Source organism: Chionomys nivalis, chromosome 9 (genome assembly GCF_950005125.1).
Source record: "Chionomys nivalis chromosome 9, mChiNiv1.1, whole genome shotgun sequence".
Classification (NCBI taxonomy): domain Eukaryota; kingdom Metazoa; phylum Chordata; class Mammalia; order Rodentia; family Cricetidae; genus Chionomys; species Chionomys nivalis.
This window is the reverse complement of record NC_080094.1, coordinates 44,259,468-44,286,622: the sequence shown is the minus strand read 5'-3', so window position 1 is coordinate 44,286,622 and position 27,155 is coordinate 44,259,468. Positions and strand designations below refer to the sequence as shown.

At 43.9% G+C, this 27,155-nt stretch overlaps 1 protein-coding gene across 3 annotated transcripts in view; it reads right to left on the bottom strand.

The window, feature by feature from the left end:
* Positions 1 to 27,155, bottom strand: part of Dnaaf9 (dynein axonemal assembly factor 9) — a 141,484-nt gene that overhangs the window by 16,520 nt on the left and 97,809 nt on the right. For all 3 annotated transcript variants that reach the window (XM_057780317.1, XM_057780318.1, XM_057780319.1), the window contains 9 exons: positions 26,068 to 26,171; positions 19,014 to 19,160; positions 17,267 to 17,355; positions 16,261 to 16,359; positions 15,540 to 15,657; positions 13,503 to 13,591; positions 12,262 to 12,420; positions 6,063 to 6,188; positions 3,942 to 3,979 (listed from right to left, as the gene is read on the bottom strand). In XM_057780317.1, the coding sequence (XP_057636300.1) occupies positions 3,942 to 3,979; positions 6,063 to 6,188; positions 12,262 to 12,420; positions 13,503 to 13,591; positions 15,540 to 15,657; positions 16,261 to 16,359; positions 17,267 to 17,355; positions 19,014 to 19,160; positions 26,068 to 26,171 (969 nt within the window). The remainder of the gene's footprint in view (positions 1 to 3,941; positions 3,980 to 6,062; positions 6,189 to 12,261; positions 12,421 to 13,502; positions 13,592 to 15,539; positions 15,658 to 16,260; positions 16,360 to 17,266; positions 17,356 to 19,013; positions 19,161 to 26,067; positions 26,172 to 27,155) is intronic.

Sequence of the window (27,155 nt, the reverse complement as noted above, 5' to 3'; positions counted from 1 at the left end):
TCCTGTCCCTTTCTTTGTCCAGGCTGTGGGAGTCTGTTAGATGAACCCCGTCTATGTTCTGCTTGCTATACAAGTACTGTATGGACTAATTTTGTAGGAGGTAGGATTCTAGGTCAGGAACTAGGTACAGAAAAAGGGCTTTACTCCATAGCAAAAGAGCAAAAGGATTATCTCCAGCATTCCTTAGTCCAGCTATGTAAACCGCCACCTGCCAAGAGGAAATGCCATCCGTGAGGCAAGTGGAGCTTGTCTGGCACACAGGCCAAACAAGCCACAGGGAGAAGTTGCGCTTTACTGGGGTCAGGAGTTTCTTTCTGCTTTTATCTAAGTGAACACCAGGACTAACTGAGGTTACAAGCTGAGCTATAGGCAGGTACTTCAGCCGGGCCTGTTCCCAAGAATAGAGAAACATCACTGTCTGGCTACTCCAGACTAGGCTAAAGGCTTTCAGAAGCCCAGGAAAAGATGAAACCACCTTCTTCTTCTTTTCTCTATATACACTTCTAAAACAGTTAAAGGTAGTTAGAACACCTTCACTTTAAGTCAGCATTATAATGAGCCTTGCTAAGCATAACATAAGCCTCTGCTATCACGAAATACTGCAGAAATACTGTAAAATGGTCACAGTGGGTGGGATGGGGGAGAACCAGGAAGTCTGAGTCATGAACAGGAGCAAAGAGGCAATAAGCTCCTTCAGGACATGAAGAACTTGTCTCCTGGTGGCAGATTCCACTTCCAGAACAGTCACTGAACCTCTAATGAGAAGGGGGACATTTTTTTCTAAATCTCCTTCTCATCTAAGGCGAGCCAAGTCAGCCAGTTCAGAGTGCTGAAGGCCCAGATACAACTAGAAGATAATTTACTAAGGCACTACAACTCCTGAGTTCCTTGACACTCAGTGGGACAGAACTTGGGTTGTGTGGCACTGCACACCTTTAATCCAGCACTAGGGAGGCAGAGGCAGGTGGATCTTTGTGAGGTAAATCCGGTCAACACACTAAGTTCCAGGGAACCCTGGAACCCAGGGATACACAGACAGACCCTTTCTTCAAATAAAAAAATAAAATAAAATAAAATAAAAAAACAACTTATGGCCCCATAATCACCTGCCCACAGGTTAGCAAGTACAAACTTTAGACAAATCGCCTTTGAACAATGCATTGGAAGGAATCATTATGAAACACACTACCAAGTGCCCAAAGAAGGATGCCACTAAAAGAGGTTTTTGGTTGAGATACCGGCCCAGGCTGCTTCAGATTCAAAGATGATGAAGACAGATCATTTCCTCAAGACTCTCTGAAGCCGGGCGGTGGTGGCACACGCCAATCGGGAGACAGAGACAAATAGATTTCTGTGAGTCTGAGACCAGCCTGGTCTACAGAATGAGTTCCAGGACAGTCACCAAAGCTACAGAAAAACCCTGAATCGCAAAACCCATATGGTAATTAACAACTACAACTCCAAAATCTGACACCCTCACACAGACATACATGCAGGCAAAATACCAATGTATATAAAATGAAAATAAATAAATTATTTTAAAAAAAGACTCTGCAGGGGAACCTAACCATCTGTGCTTATGCTTCACAGAGAAAAGTGGGAAGATGCTGAGGGGCAAAGTGGCAAGAAGGTGGCTCCAGCACTGACAGGAAGGGTCAAGGAAGGTCAACAAGTTTTTTAAGGTTGATTTGTTTTTGTTCGTTAGTTTTTCTAGACAGGGTTTCTTTATGTAACTCTGGCTGTCCTGGAACTCGCTCTATAGACCAGGCTGGCCTTGAACTCAGAGATCTGTCTGCCTCTGCCTTCTAAGTGCTGGGATTAAAGCCTATTGATAGCTGATAGTTCTGCGTCAGTTTCCTGAGTGCTGGGCTCTCAGTGTGAGCCCCCAAGCCCAGCGTGCACTACCAGCCAAGCAACTTCCTCCATTTCCCTGGAAGTTATCACAGTCTGAGTCAGCTTTCATCTCCTAACTGTTAGCTCTAGAATCTCCCAGACTCCCTCTATCAAGACTAGTGGCCTTCTCAGTCCTCAGGCTTATTTTTCAGCAAATAATCCACAAACAAACAAACATTAAAAACAAAAACCCATAATGTCTTGCCTGGCAATAGAGATGCATGCCATTAATTTCAGCACTCAGGAGGCAGAAGCAGCTGGATTTCTATGATTTAGAGGGCAGCGTGATGTATAGAGCAAGTTCCAGGATAGTCAGGGCTACACAGAAAAACCCTGTCAAAACCAAAAAAGAAAAAGAAAAAACAAAGAAAGAAAGAAAGAAAGAAAGAAAGAAAGAAAGAAAGAAAGAAAGACAGACAGACAGATGGGGTGTAGTACACTTGGTAGGGAGAGGCAGGAGGGTCTCTGTGAGTTCCAGGCCAGCCAGGGCTGCAGAGATAACCTATGTCAAATACTCTCTCTCATGTGTGTGCACGTGCGTGCGCATACACACATACATACACATGAAAACATCTTCCTATGCAACCCAGGTGATCCTATTACTCAGCCTGCCACAGCTACCCTGACAGAAATGGCAATTCTGGTTTGTTGCTTTTTTCAGACAGGGTCTCACTATATAGTTCCAGACTGACCTGGGACTTACTAGGTCTGGTTCTATATAGAGATCACCTGTTGTACTAACTCCTACTTGACTTGAGTTCTGACCTATCTATTCTTCAGACATTCCTGTTGAGGTCACCAGTGCCCTTCACACTTGCAAAACCAATGCTTGTTGTTTGTTTTGTTGTTAAATTGTACTTCCCTTGAGGTCTCTGCAACATTAAATACAACTGATTTTTCTCTGTCTTTGATATTTAAAGTACTGTTTATTCCTGTTTCATCTTTCAAGCTCCAGGATTTTCCAATCCCCTTCGCATCTCTGGCCTTCTAACCTTTTCAACCCCATGTCTGGATACTGAGTATCTGTCTGGGCCTTTGTCTTTGATCATGGCTTCGAAGCCTAGAAACAAGGATCAGAAAGCCTCCCACATTACCTCCTGTTCCAGTGTCTCTCTTGTGCTTTCTATTCAAGGGCGACTATCTTCAGCTTTCCTAATCCTCTAAACCAGAAAGCAGAGGCATTCTAAATATCTCTTTTCCAGTTTCTGCCCCACAACTGGTTTGTCAAAAGGTTCTACTAACCCAACCTCCACAAAACCCGAATCTACTTGGATTAGGCACTAGGGATGGACCCAAACATTCATTCCATTTTGTTGCTGCTGAAGGCAGGTACCACAGCTTATACTAACCCAGCACTTGGGAGGTAGGAGGAGGAGTATCAGGAGTTCAAGGCTAGTCTGTGCTACAGTGACCTCTGACTTGAAGCTAGTGACATGAGATTCTGTCTCAGAAAAGCAAAGGGGGACTGCTACTACCTGGTCTGCCAAGTCCAATAAGAACACTCCTCCTTGGTCTCCTGCCTGCGCAGCTGCCAGCTCAGCGGTCTGCCAAGACAGCTCTGGTGTGCTGTTTTTGTTGTCCCCATGGACTGGCAAAGGGGTCAGCAGGGTACAAGCAGGCTGGGGACATTGAGCTGTTTTCTTCTATTGGAAACTTGCCTGCCGTGCTGATTCAGGAAGCTCACCCCCCAAGCATATCCCCTGTCAGCCCTCCACTCCCCGAGGCATGTCCTCCACTCCCCGAGGCATGTCCCCTGATAGCACTGAGCGTCTCAGAACCACTGCCAGGAATTTATTCTGCATCTCCAGGACCCTAACAACCTTGCTAACCTAGAGGTTCATCAGCGGCAAGGCCAGGGTAGGAGTGCTGCTGCTGAGTGAGCCAGGGCATCACAAGAAGAGCTCCCGAGGGTATGTGTCCACCCAGCAGGACACAAGAACCAATTCTGTATGAAGTAGATTCCAGAAAGGTAGCAGCACAGAGAAAAGCCTACTGTATCTGACAGAATGTGATGGGCATATAAGCAGGAAACAAAATGTACTGCTTACCTTGTGAACACTGGTCAAGACATTTAGGAAAGAGAAACCTAAGGAGAAAAAAAAATGTACTTCAAAACCATTTATTTGAGTTGTCATTATTTCCCACAAAAGCATGAATCTGACTGATAATGCAAGTGTCAGGTGGTACTAAGCATTGAGAGAACTATAGTTATTCAAAACATTTAGTTTTACACTGAAGTTTATGTCCCATAGAAGTTCCTACATGACAGCTGGGTGGTGGTGGTGCACACCTTTAATCCCAGCACTCAGGAGGCAGATCTCTGTGAGTTCCAGGCCAGCTTGGTCTACAGAGCGAGTTCCAGTACAGCCAGAACTATACAGAGAGACAGACTCTGTCTCAAAAAACAAACAAAACAAAAAGTCAAACAAATAAAAGTTAATTAAAATAAGAAAAAAAATTAAAATTCCCAACTATTATAATGATCCTCTTAGAGAAGAGAGCCACCATTGATGAGTTTTATCATGTTCTCATAAGGATGAGCAGCACACAAGAAGTCAGGAATGACTCCGCTGCTATCTATTAGCAGATGAGAAGCTAGGGGGAGGGTTGGTAAGGAGGCTGAGCATCTTGCCCAAGGCATTCCCTACAGGACTAGGTTTGTCTGGGTCCACAGAGCTCCATGGTTCCCAGATCAGCAAGTCAGATGCTTAGGAACACAGTTTTATTCTTTAATTGATTTCATAAAACAGCTGGACACATGCCATAAGGACCAAATTTGGTAAATCCTACTTTAGGATATTAATTCAGTTTTCTTCCTGACTCTTTCATAATTTCTTTCTGTCTGTCTGTCAAGACAGGGTTTCTTGGTTAAGCTTTGGAGCCTCTCCTGTAACTCATGCTGTAGACCAGGCTGGCTTCGAACTCACAGCGATCCACCTGTCTCTACCTCCCGATTGCTGGGAATAAAGGTGTGTACCACCACTGCCACTGATGCTTCCTTCCAACTAAAAGTTATTGAAATTTCTTTTTTCTTTTCTTTTTTTTTTCTGTTTGAGACAGTGTTCTTGTAGCCTAGGCTGGCTTCTGTATTTAAGCATTAATTCAATTTAGCTTTACTTCTGTATTTAAATAATTATCCTTTACTCCAGTCTTATCTTATTAAATCATGTCTGTGGTACACACGTTGGCACACCCATTTACTGTTTACTCATTTGTTTTGGTTTTTTTTGGAACCAGGATCTCTCACTCTGCTGTAGCCCAGGCTGATCACTCTTGAGCACTGACTAGTCATTAAATGTTCTTTAATTTGAGACAGAGCCTCACTGTAGCCTAGGCTGGCTTCTAACTAGTGACCCCCCCACCCCCCACTGTGGAACAATCCTTCTGTACACTGTGAAGACATATTACTCTCACTGTTAATAAAAAGATGATTGGCCAATGACTAGGCAGGATTTTCGGGGCAGAGAGGATGCTGGGGAGAAGAGATGATGCCATGAGACACAAGCGAGCAGGATGGGAAGTGCATACATGGAACCTCGGGGCAGCACACAGATTAATATCAATGGATTAATTTTAGTTAAAAGACATAGCTAAAAACAAGCCCAAGCTATTGGCCAAGCATGTATAACAAATATTAACTCTCTGGTTATTTGGGGGAGTGGCTGGTGGGAAAGGAAAGTCTGCCTGTATCTCATCTCTGTCTCTTGAGGGCTGGGATCACAGGTCTTTGGCAGCCATTCTTAATTTTCATCAGATTTATTTATTTCTTCTCTCTCTTCTTTCTGTTCCCCTCTATCCTTTTTTTCAGTGCTGGGACTGAACCCAGGGTCTATTACATACACCTGGAAAGTCACCAACTCTGAGATGTACCATCAAGCTCACAACAGATCTTTCACGAATACTTACTATGTACCAAGCATTGAAAAGACATGAACCCTATTCTCACAGAGCTGAATGAAGCCTGTCTTCCATAATCTACTTTATCTTGTTCTGTACCCTTTTAGGACTTCATACAAATCAGTCATGGGGTACTTACTGCATACACCACAGGCTGATGTGTTCCACAAACCAAACCTGTGTAAAGCCTGTCTCAGTCTGGTGGGGAGGGGAAATCACTACAGTTCACTTCAACACCACACCGTGGGCTGGAGGTGGTCTTACGTGTCTACCTGTGCTCCATGTAGCAGCTCAGGGGCTCCACACACACGGTGACAGCACCAATGGTGAAGTAGGACTTGACATTTGGGTCTGGGTGAGTCTGCAGGGCCTGGACAACGTCAACGACATCTGTGTAACTAGGGGGAAAGCACATGGTTAGCTTCCTGGCTGTGGATACAGACTAGGAGAAGAGGGGAGCGCTGAGTGCCTGATGGCCGAGGGCTGAAGACCCAAAGTAGAAGACAGTCACAGAGTTCCTTGGTGATACCCCACTTTATGATCCACAACATGCTTCTTCATTCCCAATTTCTTTTTCTTTCTTTTTTTCTTTTTTTGGATTTTTTGAAACAGGGTTTCTTTGTAGCTTTGGAGCCTGTCCTGGAAAGGTGTGAGCCACCACTGCCTGGCCTTCATTCCCAATTTCTTTTGCTTCCTCTAAAGAGTGGGTGGAAGAGCCAGCCTAAGCTGGAGATAAGAAGCAAGCAACTGGGCTCTGCCGGGGGTGTGGGGGACACCCCGGGGGCGGGGGACGGGGACGCGACGGGGGACGGACGGGACGGGACAGACTGTATTTTCTAGTCACAACTCAGGAGTCCTGCCAGACTGTGTTTTCTTTAGTTCTGTCCCCTCCCCTCAGTTCACAAGGTCATCAGATTTGTCAAATACCATTTCTAGTCCCATCTTCCGCCTGGAACTCCCTCCAATCTGATGTCTTCACTTAGGAGCCAATGTTTGTAGTCCAAACCCTGGAGCTGGTTCCTCCCAGGTTCCTGTTATTCTAAGCCCAGGGGACTTTACTCTTTCAGATGCGAGGCCAAAAGATCTGTGTCCTCTCTGATTCCACTTTTTTCTTAGTCTTCAGCATATACCCGGAAGAGATCACTGCTCACAGTATTTTACTTAGGCCACCCCAATGGCCTCCCAGCTGCCCCCCTACTTTTGTCCTGCCTCACTACAAACTTCTCAACACAGAAGCCAGAGGGATATGCTAGGCCCTTTGACAGATCACATCCCTGCTCTGCTCAAAATCCTCGAGTGGTTTTCCTCTCAGTGCACAAGCCGAGACCCTTACCCTGGGCCAGGCAGCCTGTGCCATCTGATCTCTCACAGCAGAGGGGACGCCATTGCTTATCCCATCCCTTCCCCTGATCCAACCTTCTGCCCTCCTGGGTCTTCTGAGCATGCCAGGCATACTACTTTTGTATGCTGCTCCCTCAGGCTGGAATGTTCTTTTCCTCTGGCATCTGCCTGCCTGGCTGGCTTCCTTCAGGTCTCTGCTCAAGTGGCGCTCGGTTGGTTTTTGTGGTGCTGGGGATCGAACTCACAGAGTGTTGCATGTGCTAGCTGAGTGCTCCACCACCAAGCTACGTCAAGTGGCACCTTGTGGAGACATCTTGGGCCTTCGCACAGTGCAATGATGGTAATAGTCCTTGGGGTGCCTTGTATCCTCCCCCCAGTTTTCCTGCAAAGCACCGACTGTCAGCTACAGTCCTCTTGTTACTGTTTTCCTACAAAGCACCGACTGTCAGCTCCAGTCCCCTTGTTACTGTTTTCCTACAAAGCACCGACTGTCAGCTACAGTCCTCTTGTTACTCTGTTCTCTTTGTGCGCATCTTCGGTCCCATCTTCCCTCATTCGTCCCCTCACTGTCTCCTCAGTAACGTGCTGTTCAGTGTTACAGTCTCTGAAGCCTAAAGCAATACAGGTCAATAAACTGGACATTCGACCTCCCGCAGAACTTGGGACGACTCTAAGGGGCCTCTTCACCTCACAGACGACAGCACGGCCCGAGGGACCTAGACTATTATCAAAAGGTCTGAGTCTACGAGGGAAGTCAGACCTGATGACAGTTCAGCAGATCAGAGGGACCTGCGTCTGTGTGGGCCTTTGGGAGAGCAGCGGGAGGTGGGGGAGTGGGTGCAGCCGCCAGGGCTATGTCCCGAGTTCCTAGTCACAGCTCACCTGTAAAAAGGAACTCAGCTTTATCCCAGATTAGAGCATCATCCTCCATCCTGCCCAACCATCAGAGCCATGGGAAGGACAGGGTATGGTTGCCAGGCTGCTCCAGGGGTGTTTACTTATTTTTATTTTATATAGGCTCTCACTGTGTACCCCTATGGTGCCTTGGAACTTGCTACCTAGAACAGGCTGCCCTTGAACTTGTGGAATCCTGCCTCCACCTCCGAAGTGCAAGGACTCCCAGCCTGAGTCACTCTGCCTGGTTTGCTCAAGAAACCCAGGCTCTACTCCCTGGCTTCTCTTCCTGGGCATGCGTGCATCCATTCCCAGTGCAGTACTTGGGTAGGCTTGGGTACAGGGGAGCCCTACACACTGCAGGCCCTTACAGCAAGCAGCACATTGGAAAATAAAGGATTTCTGACGGGGAAGGATTCCTTTGAGTTCAAGGCTAGCATGAGCAAGGTAACAAGTGGGTAGTTAGCCAAGGCTATGGAACAAGGCCTGTTTTGTTTTTTTAAAGATGTATTTATTTTATGTCAAGATGTAAAACTTACAAAAAAGAAGATCCCTTTTATAACTACATCTATTTCCCTTTCACTTACCCTATCCTTAAAAGCTCGGCAACTACAAGTATGATTTTTAAGGGTAAAAGAACACTCTAGGACCTGGGGATATAGCTCAGTTGCTAGAGTGGAAGTCACAGGTTCAATTCCCAGCACAGATAAACTGGGCATAAACATGCCTATAATCCCAGCATTTGAGATGTAGATCAAAAGTTCCTGGTCATCTTCAGCTACATGGTAAGGCTGGCCTATGAGAAATGAGAGCCTGTCTTAAAAACAAGACAAGACATTTAACTTCATTTTTAAAACAATGTTCTATTCAGTGTCAAAGCCTCTGAGATGGAAAATGAGGGGAAACAGTCACTGTGGAGACTAAGGAAGCCTCTACTCCTACAGTACAATCTTTTCTCCAAAGATATGCTGGTGATGGGGAGGTGGGAGAGCTGGAGAGACAGCTCAGCATTTAAGAGTGCTTGCTGGGGGCTGTAGAGATGGCTCAGAGGTTAAGAGCATTGCCTTCTCTTCCAAAGGTCCTGAGTTTGGTTCCCAGCAACCACATGGTGGCTCACAACCATCTGTAATGAGGTCTGGCGCCCTCTTCTGGCCTGCAGGCGTACACAGACAGAATATTGTATACATAATAAATAAATAAATATTTTTTTTTTTTTTTAAAAAAAAGAGTGCTTGCTGTTCTTCCAGAGGTCCTGAGTCTGAGCCTCAGAACTCACACTCTAGCTCCAGAGGATCTGATGCCCTGGCCTCTGTGAACACTAGCATACACATGACATACATAGATAAATACACACACATACACACATACCAAAAAACCCAAAAATAACAAAACCCAAAAACTAAAACTGGAGAGATTGCTCAGAAGTTAAGAGCACTTGCTGTTCTTACAGAAGTTGTGGGTTTAGTTCCCAGCACCTACATGGTGGTTTAAGATTGTTTCTAACTCCAGTTTCAGGGGAATCTGATGCCCTTGTCTGGTTCCCATATGGGCACTGTATGTACATGGTATACATAAACACACATGGAAGCAAAACATTCACATACATAAAAAAATCAGAGGCAAAGTCGGGTGGCAGTGGCTCACGCCTTTAATCCCAGCACTTGGGAGGCAGAGGAGGTAGGTGGATCTCTGTGAGTCCGAGGCCAACCTGGTCTACAAGAGCTAGTTCCAGGACAGGCTCCAAAGCTACAGAGAAACCCTGTCTCAAAAAACCAAAACCAACCAACCAACCAAACAAACAAACAAAAAAACAAAAGCAAACAAATCAGAGATATACTGATGAAAAGAAAAGACAGATTTAAGAAACAAGCCAAGTGTTATGGCGACTATTGTGCACTTCCAGCACTCTGTAGGCTGAAGCAGGAGGATCACAATCTGAGGCCAGCCTTGACTACGTAGTATGATGAAAGACAGAGGGAATTATTTTTTTCTTTTAAGATTTATCTATTATTGGGGCTGGAGAGTTGGCTCAGAGGTTAAGAGCACCGGTTACTCTTCCAGAGATCCTGAGTTTAATTCCCAGCAACCACATTGGTGGCTACAACCATCTGTATTAGGATCTGATGCTGTCTTCTGGCCTGCAGGTATACATGCAGAGTACATAAAAGATATGCAAATAAACAAAATTTTAAAAATAGAATAAATTTAAAAACATTTATCTATTATTTATTATGTATACAGTGTTCTGTCTGCATGTTTGCCTATATTCCAGAAGAAGGCATGAGATCTTACTATAGATAGTTAGTTGTGAGTCACCATGTGGTTGCTGGGAATTGAACTCAGGACCTCTAGAAGAACAATTATTGCTCTTAACTTCTGAGCCATCTCTCTAGCCCAGAATTCCTGATATAATGTCTAGTGCTAAGGAGTTGTACAAGCTATAAAGCAGGTTAACTGTTGGCTCTAAAAAAATGGGTCAAATCTGTAAGTGCCTTAGTAAAGAGTCACAACATTTAGCTGCTATTTCTTTTTTTTTATTTTTAGAGACTCTCATATAACTCAGGTTGGCCTCAAACTCATATAGCCAATGGTTGATCTTCCTGCTTCCATTCCCCAAGTGCTGGAATTATAAGTGTGAGCCATCATGGCTGGGCTTAGCTGTTATTCTGACTTGAGTCCATTAGGATATCTACTGGGGTCCCTCATACCCTGTGGTATGATTGGGTGAATGCTGGGTCTATAATGCATGAGATGGAAGTAGCTAGAATATCCAACATTTTTATAGACTTGTAGAGTCAGAGATAAAGAGTCAACAAGATTCTCTGAATGAATGGATAATGGAAGTGACTTTAGCTGTGTATACTGACAAACCGGCAAGTTCTCTTCTAGGCCCCCACTCCCTGCGACTCAGTTCTGACAAGGGCAGAACAGAAGGTTGTGATGCTGGGTTGACCCATTCCTCTGACTAGTAGAAACAACAGAAAGCCCCAAGAAAACAAGCGGTTTCAAGGCCCAAGTCTCCCTTTGATGATTCCTGGCCTAAAGGGCTGACAGAAGGGAAGCATGATGGGTCCGACTGCAGCAAGGTCTATCAGTGCAGGAAGGTCCCAAGGGTGCACACTGCCACCTACCTCCTTTCTCAGGACCACCATCCTAGCTCCTCCCAGGTCCCATCACTACAACTAGGAGCCCAAACAGAGCTTTGGAACTGGGTCTATTCTTAACTGGAAACAGTAATTGTTGCAAGAATAACACAAAGCTTCTTTACAACCATAACACCAGAAACAAGCCCAGCCCCTGCTCTGTTCCCCTGACAACACATTCTTTTCTGGGCCCAGGTGCAAGACATTCCGTGGAGGGCCAGTGAACAGTTCTCTGGAGCAGAGGCACACACTCTGCCAAATCTTTGTTCTGAGCTGGGAAATGGCTCAGTGGGTAAAAGCATTTGCTCTGCAAGCATGAAGGTGTGAATCTGAAAAGACATGGCTATGCCCACATGTACCCCAGTGCTGTGAGAGACAGAGACAGGAGCCGCTAGCCTAGCTCCAGTGTCAGTGAGAGATGCCGACTCAAAGGAGTGAGACAGATACAGCAAGGGCATACGATGCAAAGACATCCTATGTCTTCTTCTGGCTCTACGTGTGAACACACAGGGTGCACACTCATACACACACATCTATAACACACACACACTTACACACACGGGGGGGGGGCAGAGACCCATCTTTCCTCTGACAATAATGGTACTTATAGGGACACTTCAGGGTCTACAGTCACAGCTACAGGTATAAAGCAGGCTCCCTGCTCAACTATACTATGTGTATTTCTCACTATGGGTCCCAGTAAGGTCTTCTGGGATAGCCACTGGAGAACAGGGAGGTGGGTAGGGCTTACAGACTATGTAGGGATAGGGGCCAAATCTGCAATTCTAAAAGAGGGAGGAGTGAGACAGATGAGGCTCCCATACCTAGATGGCAAGGTTTAAAGACTATTATCAATCATTCTATAAATTACTGGAGAATCTTTACCAGATTCCCTAATTCCTCATATCTTGGGAATATTACATTATGGAAGCCAGATTTTGTGTATGTAGCTATCAGCTACCCTTAGCCACAGTATGGCAACAGCATCCTGGCCTTTCTGAGGAGTGTCGCTAGCATCAGGGTACATAAAAAGTAACAATAATGACAAGGTCCCCATCCTCACTTCCATGCCAGGCCTCCATCGCTCACTCACCCTTGTAATACCACCAGCAGTCTGGTCTTCTTGCGGATGTAAGCTGACTGTCGGGCAGAGCGGTTCTGCTGGGCCTCCAGGGCACTGGATAGGTATTTTTGGAAGTGGGCAGCATGGAAACATTCAGAGCTGTCCATGATCTGGCGGTATACCATCCATCTGGAAGCAGCAAAGGTAATCTTAGCATAAGGTTACATATGGTCTGCCATAGAAAGCTCAGTCATGGATTTAATATGACCAGTAGTCTCAAAGATAATGCTTCCAATTACTCTGTCTATGGAGAGAAAGCCACTGTGGCACCACAGGAAAAGACAGATCTTTGGATCGTTTGTAGGAAATCTCCTTCCACCAGGAAAAAAGACAAAGTAACGTATGGTCAGAAGGCCTCAGACGAGAGAGACTTCTGCCCTGGCAGTGATTTCCTAAGTGAAATGACTTTAGTGTCATGCTTGGTAAGACTAGTGAGAAATGGGCAAGGTCAAGAACTCAGAATGTTTTAGAAAAGAGCCAGTAATGCCAGCATCCAAGAAACTGAAGCGGAGAACTTCCAATGAATTTGAGGCCACCATCTCAGAGAGACAAAGGCATGGGAGGGGAGAGGGAGCAGGAGAAGGAAAGGGAGAGGGAGAAAGAGACATGAGAAAGAAAGGAGGGAGAGGGAGGAAATAGAGGGGGAAGGGGATAGAAAAGGAGGGAGGGGGAGGGAGGGAGGGAGGGAGAGAGAGAGAGAGAGAGAGAGAGAGAGAGAGAGAGAGAGAGAAAGTCGGGGGCTGGAGAGATGGCTAAGAGGTTAAGAGCACTGGCTGCTCTTCCAAAGGTCCTGAGTTCAATTCCCAGCAACCACATGGTGGCTCACAACCATCTGTAATGAGATCTGGTGCCCTCTTCTGGCATGCAGACATCCATGCAGACAGAATGCTGTATACATAATAAATAAATCTTAAAAAAAATTAAAAAAAAAAAAGAACTCAAAGTCATCCTCAGCTACAGCTACAGCAAATTCAAGGAAAGCCCAAAGGACATGAGACTATCCCCCAAATAATAAAGAATGTTTATAGGACAAAACACTAGATGTGAGGATCTGGTTAACCTGTAAACACTTAACTAACAAGGCACTAAGCACACAGTATTTAATGAGGAGAAGACGGATGACTGTTGGGCCAATAATGTCATGCTAAATGCCAGTAGATGGTCCAGGAACACAATCTCTTTCCCAAAGCAAAAGTAGAAGCCATACTAACCTGCCGTACTCCTTATGTAGAGTGACCAGGAAAGCACAGAGCTTGTTAGCATGACAGCCAGGGAGACCAGTTACAATGCTGATGATGACCTACATGAAAGAAAAGTCATGTGGGTTTCTAGTTCGACTACAGAACACTGTGTAAGACGTAAAGAAAACCAGTCTCCAGAGCAAGACTTTGTGGGTTTGAAGTTCAGCACCACTACTCACTAGCTCCTTGATTTACAGTGAATGATAAGGTCTACTGTCCTGGGTAGGGTTTTTCTTTTCTTTTCTTTTCTTTTCTTTTCTTTTCTTTTCTTTTCTTTTCTTTTCTTTCTTTCTTTCTTTCTTTCTTTCTTTCTTTCTTTCTTTCTTCTCTCTCTCTCTCTCTCTCTCTCTCTCTCTCTCTCTCTCTCTCTCTTTCTTTCTTTCCCCTCCCTCCCTCCCTCCCTCCCTCTCTCTCTTGGTTAATCTGACAGGAGCGAGAGTCAAATGGTAAGAGGTACCTCAACTGAAAAAATGCCTCCATTAGACGGGCCTGTAGGCAAGTCAGTGGGACATTTTCTTGATTGCAAATTGTTAAAAGGCCCAGCTACTGGGGTGGCTCATCCCTGGACAGGTGGTCCTGGGTTACATAAGAAAGCAGGCTGACTGATCTATAAAGCGAGTTCCAGGACAGGCTCCAGAGCTACACAGAGAAACCCTGTCTCAAAACAAACAAACAAAAAGAAAGCAGGCTGAGTAAGCATGGGAAGTAAGCAAGCCAGTAAGCAGCACCCCCATGGCCTCTGCATCAGATCCTGCCTCCAGATCCCTGCCGACTTCCCTCAGTGATGGAGTGTGACCTGAGAGAGAAAAGCTGAAATAAACCCTTTTCTCCTCAAGTTGTTTCTGGTCATGTTGTTTTATCACAGCTCTAGAACACAAGCTAAGATACCTACTTACCTTACAGGGTAGGTGTGAAGGTTCATCAACTTCACTTATGTAAGTAGTAAACAAATTTCTATGGAACATTTGTAACTGTATAACTTCAAATATTAAGCATTTAGAGAGCCTAACTTTCTTATGACCACAGACCTCTAGTACAGGAGACACTTAGGGATAGTACATTTGCTACGCTTTTAGGGAGCAGAAAGAAAGTCTGGGGAAACAATGTCCAGCTACAGTGGTATGGAAACTGCTGGGCAGTGGAAGCTCTCCTGAAGATGCTTCTGTGGGCTGCCTGTGGTGGCTCAGAACTCCCAGGAATGATAAGCTCTCTGAAAGCCTCTCATGGAGGAAAGAGGAAGAACCAGCCCAATGGTCCTAGCTCCATTACACTAGCACACAATACTAGGTTTCCCTCAGGTAGACAGTCTAAGGTCATTCAAGGAATTTACTGAATGAGGGAGACTAGCAGAGGAGGACAAGCCTCATGCACTCGCAGAAGATTTATCACAATGGCAAGGCCTAGGAAGGCCTGTCTGCAGGATGCCTTCTTTTCCTATTGAGAAAAAGTTTTACTCTATAGCCCATGCTGGCCTAGAACTCTATGCCACCCAGAATGGTTTCAAAACTGCAGTGATCCTCCTGTCTCGGTCTCCTGAAAACTAGGACAGGCCATCACACCTGGCTATGTTTTGTTTTATACCAGGTGAGACCATCAAGACAGCCCACCACAGATCATGTGCACTAACACTGAGCTTGACATCTGGCAGCAGCTGCTTGTGTGAGCACAGAGATGGCTGCTGATCTCTTTTTTTTTGTGGAAACCCACAAACCCAAGCTCTCCTTCCAACCTGGGACCAAGGTTTCTATGTCCCTCTTTGCTCCCTGCAAGTACTAATGTAACTCACACTGTGTTCTCCCTCTTACCCCAGCATTTCCCGTTTTGCTCCCTACTCTTCAGTGCTACCTCTCAGTTCCTTAAACCACACGTGCACAGTCAAATATTTCCTTTTTGTAAAAAGCAATATTAGAGTTTATACAGAAAAGACTTTAACATATTTAAGCATAAATGGAAAGAGAAACATCTATGGTATTTCACCCAAGATCATGGGTGTTTGGTGAACTCTACCTTGTCACTTTCTAATCCTTGAGCAGGGCTGATTTCAGTTTGCTGCAGAAGGCCTGGAAGATGGGTCCGCATCACAGGCTCCTGACCAACGCTGCCGACAGCGAAATGCTGGAGAAACCTAGAAAAACAAAGACAACTGTCACATCACTGTCACCAGCTTTTCTGGGCATGTCAACTCACACTAGTGATTTCTTACCTAAGTGCTAGTAAGCCTTAAAGAGATTTTTTTTTCTAGGCCAGGTGATGGTAGTACACACCTTTAATCCCAACTCTCAGGAGGCAGATATCTCTGAGTTTGAGGCCAGGATGGACTACAGATCAAATTCCAGGACAGCCAGGGTTACACAGTGAAACCCTGTCTCAAAAACAAACAAACAAAAAACAAAAAAGGGGAGAGGGTTGGCACTGGAGAGATGGCTCAGCAGTTAAGAGCACTGACTACTTTTCCAGAGGACTGGGGTTCAATTCCCAGCACCCACATGGCAGCTCACAACTGTCTGCAACTCCAAGATCTGACACCTCACACGGACATACATGCAGCAAAACACTGCATATAAAATAGAATAAATTTAAAAATTAAATTAAGAAGGAGAGATTCTTTCATGATATGAAAGGGTACATGGCATGTCATGACTCCCCTTTCAGGTCCGTGAGGAGCGCTGTGTAAAGAAGCTGAGGAAGGACCAAGAGTAAACATCTCAACCAGATGCACAGAACTCACCGCTCCAGCTCAGGAAGTCTGGCTGCCAGCAGCCTTGGAGAGCTCCACTCCTCTGTAGGATGGCTCAGGGCACTGAAGAGCTTCTGTGCACAGGAGTGCCTGTAACACCAAGGCTCAGATTAGTGCTACAGCTCCCACAGCAAAGGCACCTTACACAACTAGTTCTGAGGCCTCTAAGCCAGATAATTTAACAGTGCCAACTTAAACACCCCACAGCCTTAAGCAAAATAAGGTAGCAGGCATGACAACTGGCCTGCTCACATAGGATGGTTGGCCTCTCTTTTTTTGACAGTGGTCTCAGGTTTTAATTATCAGCTGTAGTGGTTTGAACGAGATGTCCTCCATAGTCATGAGCCTGTGAATACTTAGCCCCTAGTTGGAGGCTGTCTGGGGAGAACAGGGAAGCGTGGCCTCCTGGAGGGGGCATGTCTGCTCTCTCTGCCTCCTGTCTGTGGTTTTGAGATGTGTGAGCTCTCAGCTGCTGTTCCAGCCATCTGCTGCCTCCATTCTACCATCATGGACTCTTTAGCCCAAATAAATTCTTCTTTCTAAATAAACTACCCTGGCCATGTTATCACAGCAGCAGAAACCTAGATAAAACATCAGTGAATTTCTTCCTCTCCTATTCTCCCCAGGGTCTCATGTAGCCCAAACTAGCCTCTAACTTGTTAGATAGCTGAGCATGATTCTGAATTTCCGATCTTCCTGCCTCTAATTCGCAAATACTGGGATCCCAGGAATGTGCCCCCATGCCTGGTTTATGCTGGGATGGGATCAAACCTATCTTGCATGCTAGGCAAGTGCTCTTCTAATGTTCCCAGCTTGGCTGTCATCTGTCTGGCTGTTTCCTCAAGCACACCCGCTATCTGCATGCTGGCAACAATGACATGACTATTGGCCCTTTCAGAAGCAAAGACCCCTCTTACATAATGTGAGTCACCCTGCAGAGAAAGCACACCCACAAAGCTTTGGGGATTGAGCACAAACACTGGAGAGAGCCACTTACAGTCTCCTTTGTTCCACAGATAATCCATCTTCCTGGATCACTTTTAAAGAAAGCCCTGAGTTACCCTGCTGTTGCCAAGGGGAGAAGACCTAAACAAAACAGAATTTAAACAAAGAACACTTTAAACCCAACAACAGGATATGGAATCCACATGGGATCTGATGACTGTTGAAAATCAACACTGTCAGTGCAGAGAAAAACATTATCACAAACAAGTTTGCTTCAAAAATGAGGCCGGAAAGCAATTTTGTTCAGGGTTTTTCAGAGCCAGCAATGCCTTTCTGGGTTACTATCAGCAGAGACTGAAAACCCAAAAGGTGGTGTCAGTAGCACTGTTCTGGCTGCAAGAGCACGTTCCTTCCTGCTTCAGGACCAGAAGGCAGTGGTGGCCTCAAAAGAAACAGCTCCTTAGAGGACAGCTGAAAGGAATGGATTCTAAAGGCTGTGTCTAGGTTCCCAAGTGGGACAGATGAGCAGAAGCAGGGGGCAGGCAGGCAGGGCAGCAAGGGCTATACTTAGACTAAGCAACTGCTGAGAACCCTTCAGTGACAGTCCTTGTTCCTGCTCCTCTGGATTCTATGACTCCGTCGTGAAGGGACGCTGTTCATCAGCTGCTATGACCACAGCCTTCCAAGAACTTCCAGTTGTGATGCTACCCATTATTCTGGCTTTGGCTACTTGGGGGGGGGGGTCCTCTAAGTGTATCACACAATTCATTCATCCCTCCCCACTTTTAGAAACAGGGTCTCATATAGCTCAAGATGGCCTCATACTCACTATGTAGTTGAGGTTAATCTCAGAACTTCTGATCTTCCTGCCTTTACCGGTGAAGTGCTGGAGTTACAAGCATGTAACACCTATCTTCTGGGGACACAGAATTCTTGGCCCTTCCCGTATATTATACTAAGCATATATAGTAAGCTTACTATCATGTAGAGCCATTTGCAAAGGCAAGAAGGGGATTGTAATTCATAGGGAAGGACAGCACAGGGTGGGACAGAGAACTCTAGCTAAGTAGGGCTTATTATTTAATAAAATAGCTAAAAAGAAAATAAATGTATTTATCTGTCTATCTATCTATCTATCTATCTATCTATCTATCTATCTATCTATCTATCTATCTATCTATCTATCGGCTTTTTGAGACAGGGTTCCTCTGTAGCTTTGGAACCTGTCCTGGAACTAGCTCCTGTAGACCAGGCTCCTAAATACTATGATTACAGGTTTGCACTACCACACCTGGCTTCGACTCTCACTTGAATCACATCAATGTTTGTTCTAATTATAAAAACATTAATTTTTATTTGTGTAAGTGTTTTGTCTGTATGTTTGGTACCACATGTGTATACTGCCCTCAGAGGCCAGAAGAGGGCATTGGAAGCCCTGGGAACTGGAGTCACAGATGGTTGTGGGTCACCATGTGGGTGCTGGGACTCGGGCCTTTGTTAGAGCAGCCAGTGCTCTGCATCACAGAACCATCTCTTCAGGTCCCCTAACCCCCACTTATTTTGGAGAAAGGGTCTCACCATGTAGCTTTAGGTGGCCTAGAATTCACTACAGAGACCAGGCTGGCCTCAAATTCACAGAGATCTACCTGCCTCTGCCTCCCAATTTGTTGGGATTCAAGGACAGAGCCACCAGGCTGGCTTTGCATTACCATCAGTAGGTTCTAAGACACTATCTTACCATTTAAATTGCTATAGGAAAAAGTAGCTATTTTGCTAAGTTGACAGACAACTGATGTTACCTCTGAGTAAAACGCTTGATATATCTTTGATTTGGGGAAAAGGAAAATCATCAGAAAATTGCTCGATCCATGGAACTGAACTGGGAGGTGAGGAAGTAGCGAGCTTCTGAAGTCGATGACAAGGGCGGCTACTACGCTGGTGGAGTCCTGGAGAGAGAAAGGAGAGTCAGAACAGAGTCCACTTGTAGGCCTCAGTCCTGCTAGAGTCCACTTCTCAACAGAAAAGGGCTTACTGAATTTAGTAACAGACACGCTCTCCAGCTTCTAGCTACAGGAGATAGTGGAACTCTTTTTTTTTTTTGGTGGAGACATGGTCTCACCAAAACCCAAATTAACCTTGAACTCACAATCTCGCCTCAATTTCTCAGCTGGGGTCAGAAGCATGTGCTGTCACACTGATTTAGATATATATTTTCTCAAATTGAAAACGTCATCTCCAAATTCCTTCTGAGGTATTGTTTTAGGGAGGATGGGGACAGATTTGTGACATGGTCTCATGAAGTTCAGGTTGGACTCCCCTCACTATGCAGTAGAGGATGACCCTGGATTTCTGGTAGTCCTGATTCTAGTTCCTTGGCTGGGATTAAGGCTTATGTCATCTCTCCCAGCTAAGATACTATTTCTTATGATTGATAGGATTCCTGCCATTTGATGAATTGTTTTCCATTCTTTTGAGAGTCTCCTTTGATGTACAGAAGCTTTTAAAATTTACCTTTATTTTTTGCAAAGGGTTTTCCTATATAGCCTAGACTGGTCTGGAACTCTTAGTAAGCTTCTTCGGCCTCTCAAATGCTGAAATTGCAGGCATATGCCATCATACTCAGCAAGTATAATTTTTAAAATTTATTTGAGCCAGTGAGACGGCTCAGTTGTAAAAGTGCTTGCTGCCAAGCTTGAGAACCTGAGTTCAATTCCTGGAGATCTATCTACACGAAGGGGAGAAAGAATCAAGTTCCATAAGTTCTTTTCCACACATACTCCACATTAAACTCCACCGCCCGGCTAGAGGCTATTTTTTTATGGGAGATAACAAGCCAGCCACATTTGCACCTCCCTAACCAAGTTTGTTTGACCCATCTGCAAAGGATCACATGTGGGTAGGAGGTTCACAGGCAGGAAATAGGTCAGGATGCATACTTGCCCCTGATTGGACCTGATGGGAAATGCAATGAATTACGGGTTTTCCTTCTTACGCCCTTGCCATACTTAATTCTAGGCCATTTCCCAGGAACCAGGTATGGACCTGGCCAATATTTAATTAAATCTTGTTTCAAATTTGAATTTAAACTGTGGTAGTAGTCTTATTCTCAACTAGTGGGAAAATCATTTTCTGGAGGCCTCAGCGAGATTCAGATTACCCACCCAGATTTTTTTTTTTTTTTTTTTTTTTTTTTTGAGACAGGGTTTCTCTGTAGCTAAGTGCTGGGATTAAAGGTGTGTGCCACCACCGCCCGGCAATCCATCCACCCAAATTTTAAAGCTAGATGTGGTGTGACTATCTGCTTCAAGTTCTTACCACTGTGACCTCCCTACCACAATGAACTGTAATGTCTAAGTCCTTTCTTTGCAAAGTTGCTTTTTGTTAGGGTATTTGTTTCAATAACAGAAACAAAGCTTGCACACAAGGTTTCTCTTTATATAACCCGGGCTGGCGTGGAACTTCCTATGTAGACCAGACTGGCCTCAAATTTGTGGCAATCTTCTTGCCTCTGTTTCTGAGTTACAGGCATGCACCACAACATCTAAGGCTATTAAGTATTTCCTAAACTTAGAAAGTCTTTCTGCTCCTAGAGATTAATGAACATTTATTTTTATATATTTTATACATCTGAATTTTTTTCTTTTTTTTCTTTATTTTTTTCTTTTCTTTCTTTTTTTTTTTTTTTGGTTTTTCGAGACAGGGTTTCTCTGTGGTTTTGGAGCCTGTCCTGGAACTAGTTCTTGTAGACCAGGCTGGTCTCGAATATATATGAATTTTTAAATTGTTTTTACTGAGGTCCCTTCTTTTCCTTCCCCTCCCCTTCTATCCTCTCCTGTGAACCCTACACTCCCAATTTACTCAGGAGATCTTATCTTTTTCTACTTCCTATGTGAATTCATGTTATGTCTTTCCTAGGGTCCTCTTTGTGTCTAGGTTGGTTTTCTTCTTTGTTTTATGTCTAGAAGCCACTTATGAGTGAGTACATATTATATCTGTCTTTCCGGAGCTGAGTTACCTCAATCAATATGGTTTTTTCTAGATCCATCCATTTTCATGCAGATTTCAAGATATCATTATCTTTTACTGTTGTGTAGTACTCCATTGTAAAAATGTACTACATTTTCCATTTTCTTTATTTCTTCTTCTTCTTCTTTTTTTTTTTTGGTTTGTCAAGACAGTGTTTCTCAGTAGCTATGGAATCAATTTTGGAACTCGCTCTGTAGACCAGGCTGGCCTCAAATTCACAGAGATTCACCTGCCTCTACCTCCTGAGTGCTGGGATTAAAGGCGTGTGCCACCACCACCTGGCAGTACAACATTTTTTTTATCCATACTTTGTTTGAGGGACACCTAGGTTGTTTCCAGGTTCTGACTATTACAAATAATGCTGCTATGAACATAATTGAACATATATCCTGTGGTATGACTGAAAATCCTTTGGGTATATATCCAACAGCGGTATTGCTGGGTCTTCAGGTAGATTGTTTCCTAATTTTGTGAGAAATAGCCATGCTGATTTCCAAAGCAGCTATACATGTTTGCACTCACACCAGCAATGAAGGAGCAGTCCCTTACTCCACATCCTCTCCAGCGTAAACTGTCATCAGTGTTTTTGATCTTGGCCTGATCTTTTCTCATTCTGTAGACTGTTGTTTTGTTTTGTTGACCGTGTCCTTTGCTTTACAGAAGCTTTCCAGTTTCAGGAGGTCCCATTGTTTCTCTCAGTGTCTGTGCTGCTGGGGTTCTATTTAAGAAGTGGTCTCTTGTGACAATGCATTCAAATGTATTCCCACTTCCTCTTTTATGAGGTTCAGCTTGGTTGGTTTTATGTTGAGATCTTTGATCTATTTGGACTTGAGTTTTGTGCATGGTGATAGATATGGATCTATTTTCATTTTTCTACATGTTGATATCCAGTTATGCCAGCAGCATTTGTTGAATATGCTTTCTTTTTTTCCATTTGATATTTTTTGCTTCTTTGTCAAAAATAAGGTGTTTGTAGGTGTGTGAATTTAAATCCGGGTCTTCGATTAAATTCCATTGATTCTCCTTTGTGTTTTTATGCCAATACCAGAAGTTTTTGGGTTTTTTTTTTTTTTTTTTTTTTTTTTTTTGATTTTTCGAGACAGGGTTTCTCCGTAGCTTTTGATTCCTGTCCTGGAACTAGCTCTTGTAGACCAGGCTGGCCTCGAACTCACAGAGATCCGCCTGTCTCTGCCTCCTGAGTGCTGGGATTAAAGGCGTGCGCCACCACTGCCCGGCTACCAGAAGTTTTTTAAAGTAGAGTTCTATAGCTGTGTTCTATAGTAGAGTTTGAAGTCAGGGATTGTGATGCCTCCAGAAATTCCTTTGTTGTACAAGATTGTTTTGGCTAGCCTAGGTTTTTTGTTGTTCCACATGAGTTGAGTATTGTTCTTCCGAGGTCTATGGAAAATTTTTTTTTGTGTGTGTGTGATTTTGATGGGCATTGCAATGAATCTGTAGATTGCTTTTGGTAAAATTGCCATTTTTACTATGTTAATTCTACCTATCCAAGAGCTTTCCTTTTTCTGGTGTCTTCTTCAGTTTCTTTCTTCAAAGTTTTAAAGTTCTTGTCATACAGGTCTTCCACTTGTGTGATCAGAGTTACCCCAAGATATTTTATGTTATTTGTGGCTATTGTGAAGGGTGATGTTTTGCTGATTTCTTTCTTAGCCCATTTATCATCTATATAAGAGAGGGCTACTGATTTCTTTTAAGTTAATCTTGTATCCTGCCACATTATTGAAGGTGTTTATAAGTTGTAGGAGTTCCCTGGCAGAATTTTTGGGGTCATTTATGTATACTATCATATCGTCAGCAAATAGTGAGAGTTTGACTTCTTCTTTTCCGATTTGTATCCCCTTGACCTCTTTTGTTGTCTTAATGCTCTAGCTAGAACTTCAAGTATTATATTGAATAGATATGGAGAGAGTGGACAACCTTGTCTTTTTCCTGATTTCCAGTGCTATCGCTTTGAGTTTCTTTCCATTTAGTTTGATGTTGGCTGTTAGTTTGCTGTATACTGCCTTTATTATATTCCTTGTATCCCTGTTCTCTCCAAGACTTTTATCATAAAGGGGTGTTGAATTTTGCCAAAAGCTTTTTCAACATCTAATCGAATGGTCACACGATTTTTTTCCTTTCAGTTTGATTATATGGTGGGATTACATTGATAGATTTTCATATGTTGAAACATCTCTGCATCTCTAGGATGAAACCCATGGTGGATAATTTTTCTGGTGTGTTCTTAGATTCGGTTTGTCAGTATTTTATTGAGTATTTTTGCCTCAATGTTTGTGAGTGAGATTGGCCTGTAGTTCTCTTAGTAGTGTCTCTGTGTGGTTTGAGTATCAGGGTAACTTTAGCCTTGTAAAATGAGTTTGGCAATGTTCCTTCTGCTTCTATTGTGTGGAACAATTTGAAGAACATTGGTTATTAGTTCTTTTTTGAACATCTTGTAGAATTCTGTGCTGAAACCATCTGTTCCTGAGCTTTTTTTTTTTTGGTTGAAAGACTTTTGATGACTGTTTCTTTTGTAGTTATATAGGTCGAATTAATTTGCTTATCTGGTTTTGATTTAATTTTGGTATATACTTATGAAATTTTAAATATTTAATTTGTGGCTGGAGAGATGGCTCAGGAAGTAAAAGCACTTGCCACATAGCCTGATAATCTGAATTTGATGCCCAGAACTCATGACAGAAGAAAGGACTGACTCCTGAAGACTGCCCTCAGACCTTCGTGTGTGCACTGTGGGATGCGTGCCTCTTCTCTACCGGTAATAAAGTTAAAATGTATGTGTGCATGTCTCCATGTGAGTGTAGGTGTCAGGAGAGACCAGAGCAGGAGTTGAACCCTCTTGGAGTCTGAGTTAAAGGTAGTTGTAAATGGCTAACATTTTAAGAATAAGACCTGGTTCTATGGAGGAGCAGAGCAAGTGCTTTTAGTCACTGAACCATCTCTTCAGAGCCTACATCAATTTTTTTTAATGGAGGTAAGAATCTACTCCCACACTCGGGCATGGTAGTGGCACATGCCTTTAATCCCAGCACTTGAGAGGCAGAGGCAGGAGGACTGCCCTGAGTTTGAGGCCAACCTGGTCTATATAATAAGTTCCAGGACAACCAAGGGTATGTAGAGAGACCCTGTCTCAAACAAAATAAAAACCAAACCAACCAAACAAACAAATAGAACTGCTCCCCCAATGAGCTAACCTTGCTCTCCCAGGACTGCTTCTCCATTCTTTTTGTTTCTAGAGATTTATTTTATTTTATGAATGTTTTGCCTGCCTATGTGTATGTGCACTACATGTGTGCCTGGTGCTCAAGGAGGTCAGAAGAGGGCATTACATCCCCTGGAATTGGAGTTATGGATAGTTATGAGTTAACATGTGGGTGCTGGGAACTGAACCCAGGTCCTTTACAAGAATAACAAGTGTTCTTAACTGCTGAGCCATCTCTTTAAACCCATTTGTTGTTTTTCTTTTCTTTTCTTTTCTTTCTTTCTTTCTTTCTTTTTCTTTCTTTCTTTCTTTTTTTTTTTTAAAAAAATAGGGTTTCTCTGTGTAGCTTTGAAGCCTGTCCTGGAACTTGCTTTGTAGACCAGGCTGGCCTCAAACTCACAGTGATCTTCCTGCCTCTGCCTCTCAAGTGCTGGGATTAAAGGCGTGCTACTACTCAGTTACAACACCACTGCGTGGCCCATTTCTTTATTCTTAAAGCAAAAATTTAAAATTGTATTCATGTACATGCTGGAGTATCTGTTATGTATTGCTGGTGTCAGAATCCCTAGAGGTGGAGTTACAGGTGGTCGTGAGCTGACATGGGTACTGGGAAATAAACCTGGGTCCCCTGGAAGAGCTGTAAATACTCTTAACTGCTGAGCCACCTCACCAGCCTCTTGATCACTGTTTCTTTCTTTTTTATTTATTCTTTCTGTCTTTCACATCATGCATCTCTATCCTATCCATTTCCCCATCCCTTTGTACCTGCCCTCTACCCTTGCAACCTCCCTGCCCCCAATAAAATAAAATTTAAGAGAAAAAGAAAAAAAAAAAAAGAAAAATCAGTCTTGTTATGGAAGCTGCAGTGTGACACTGTGAGTTATGCAGTAGACCCTCTTATCTATAAATCTTTACTGGCAAGTGTTCACTGCAGAGTCAGTGGTCTGGTTCAAGCTCTCTGGTTTCTGCTGCACTACTGATGCTGGGCCCTCACTGGGACTTTTTTGGATATCCTGCTGTTGCCCTGTGTCATGGGGACCGCAGTTTTGGGTCTGCAAGACTGGTCTGTTCACATGCTCCAGGAGAAGCATGGTTAGCTGCAGGTCTGTCAGCCCACCAGCTCTTACTTGTCCTCTCCACAAAGGTGCGCTCTCCTGCATTGCCCTGGCTACTTCACTCCTTGCATCCATGAGCAAGGGGCGGGGACCAGTTCTGCTTTCAAGTCTCATGGAGAAAGTGAGCAATTTTCACCTCCTTGAACACATACAGTTCTTTCCTGTGGTTAGAAACCCACCAATGTCATAGATGAACCTTCCAGTTCAGAAGTGTGAGCCTTGGGCTTGTGTGATGAGCTATTGGAGGTCTTTTTCAGCTACTTTCTACTATCTTTAGGATGACCAACTTGGGCCACGTGGTTGGTTCTTCTGACCCAGGCCTTATTAGCAAAGCACTGAACTGTTCTGAAAATATACAAGCCTCTCTTCATCCCCCTGCTGGCCTGCTTCAATGGGGGTTCCTGACATCCTGCCACACGGTAATGGAGAAGGGAAAATGGTCTATATGTAAAATATATTTTAGAGCACCAAAGCCAGGGTTGAAAAACCACATACCCCATCATAGAAGGAAACAGAATTCATGTGATCCTTGGAAATGATGATACTTCCATGATGACGGTGAGAAAACAGGAGGCCACCAGAGAAGAAATGCACATTCCCTAGAAGAAAAAGAATGCTGGTCAGAGCTGGAGTACTAGACTCTTGGGCAAGAGTCCAGTGTCCTTCTTGAATGTACTAGAGCAATAATGTAACCTTCCTGGAAAAAGAGATATCCTAAAGAGAGACACTTATGCTCCAACAATTAAAACAATGGATCCCAAAAAATTATAATCTCCCAAGGAATCTCATGCCGGGAAAAGAGAAAAGTCTGTAGTCTTGACACCAGTCAGAGAATGATGAGGGATGTCCTTCTGTTTATATGTTGCTTTTATTGGTTGATGAATAAAGCTATTTTGGCCAATGGCTTAGCAGAGCAAAGCCAGGCTTGAAATCTGAACATATATATATGAGAGAGAGAGAGAGAGAGAGAGAGAGAGAGAGAGAGAGAGAGAGAGAGAGAGTAGGTGGAGCCAGAGAGACACCATGTAGCTGCCAAAGGAGGCAGATGCCATGTTGCTGCCCAAGAAGCAAGAGGTACAAACCATAAGCCTCATGGTAAATATAACAGAAATGGGTTAATTTAAGATATGTAAGAGCTAGCCAATAAGAAGCCTGAGCTAATAGGCCAAAGCAGCTTTATTCATTAATCAATGGTAATAAAACATATTCACAACATACAAAGGAAAATCCCACATCATCAGAAGGAACCTGCTTCTGAGGAAGAGATTTTAACACTTCTGAGAATTTATCCAGCAGGCAGGCTAGAACAGAGCTGAGATAATGATAAACCTACAATGAGTGAGATAGCACTGTGTTCAGGACTGTTCAACTGAACATTCTTTTGCCTTCTATATATCTTCTCTTTTTGTTTTTTGAGACAGGGTTTCTCTATATGAACCATGGTTGTCCTGGAATTTTATGTAGATCAGGTTGGCTTTGAATTCAGAGATCCAACCTGCCTCTGTCTCCCAAGTGCTATGACTAAAGCCATGTGGCACCATGCTTGGCTTCTTGCTCACTATTTCAACCTAAACCTTGGGAAT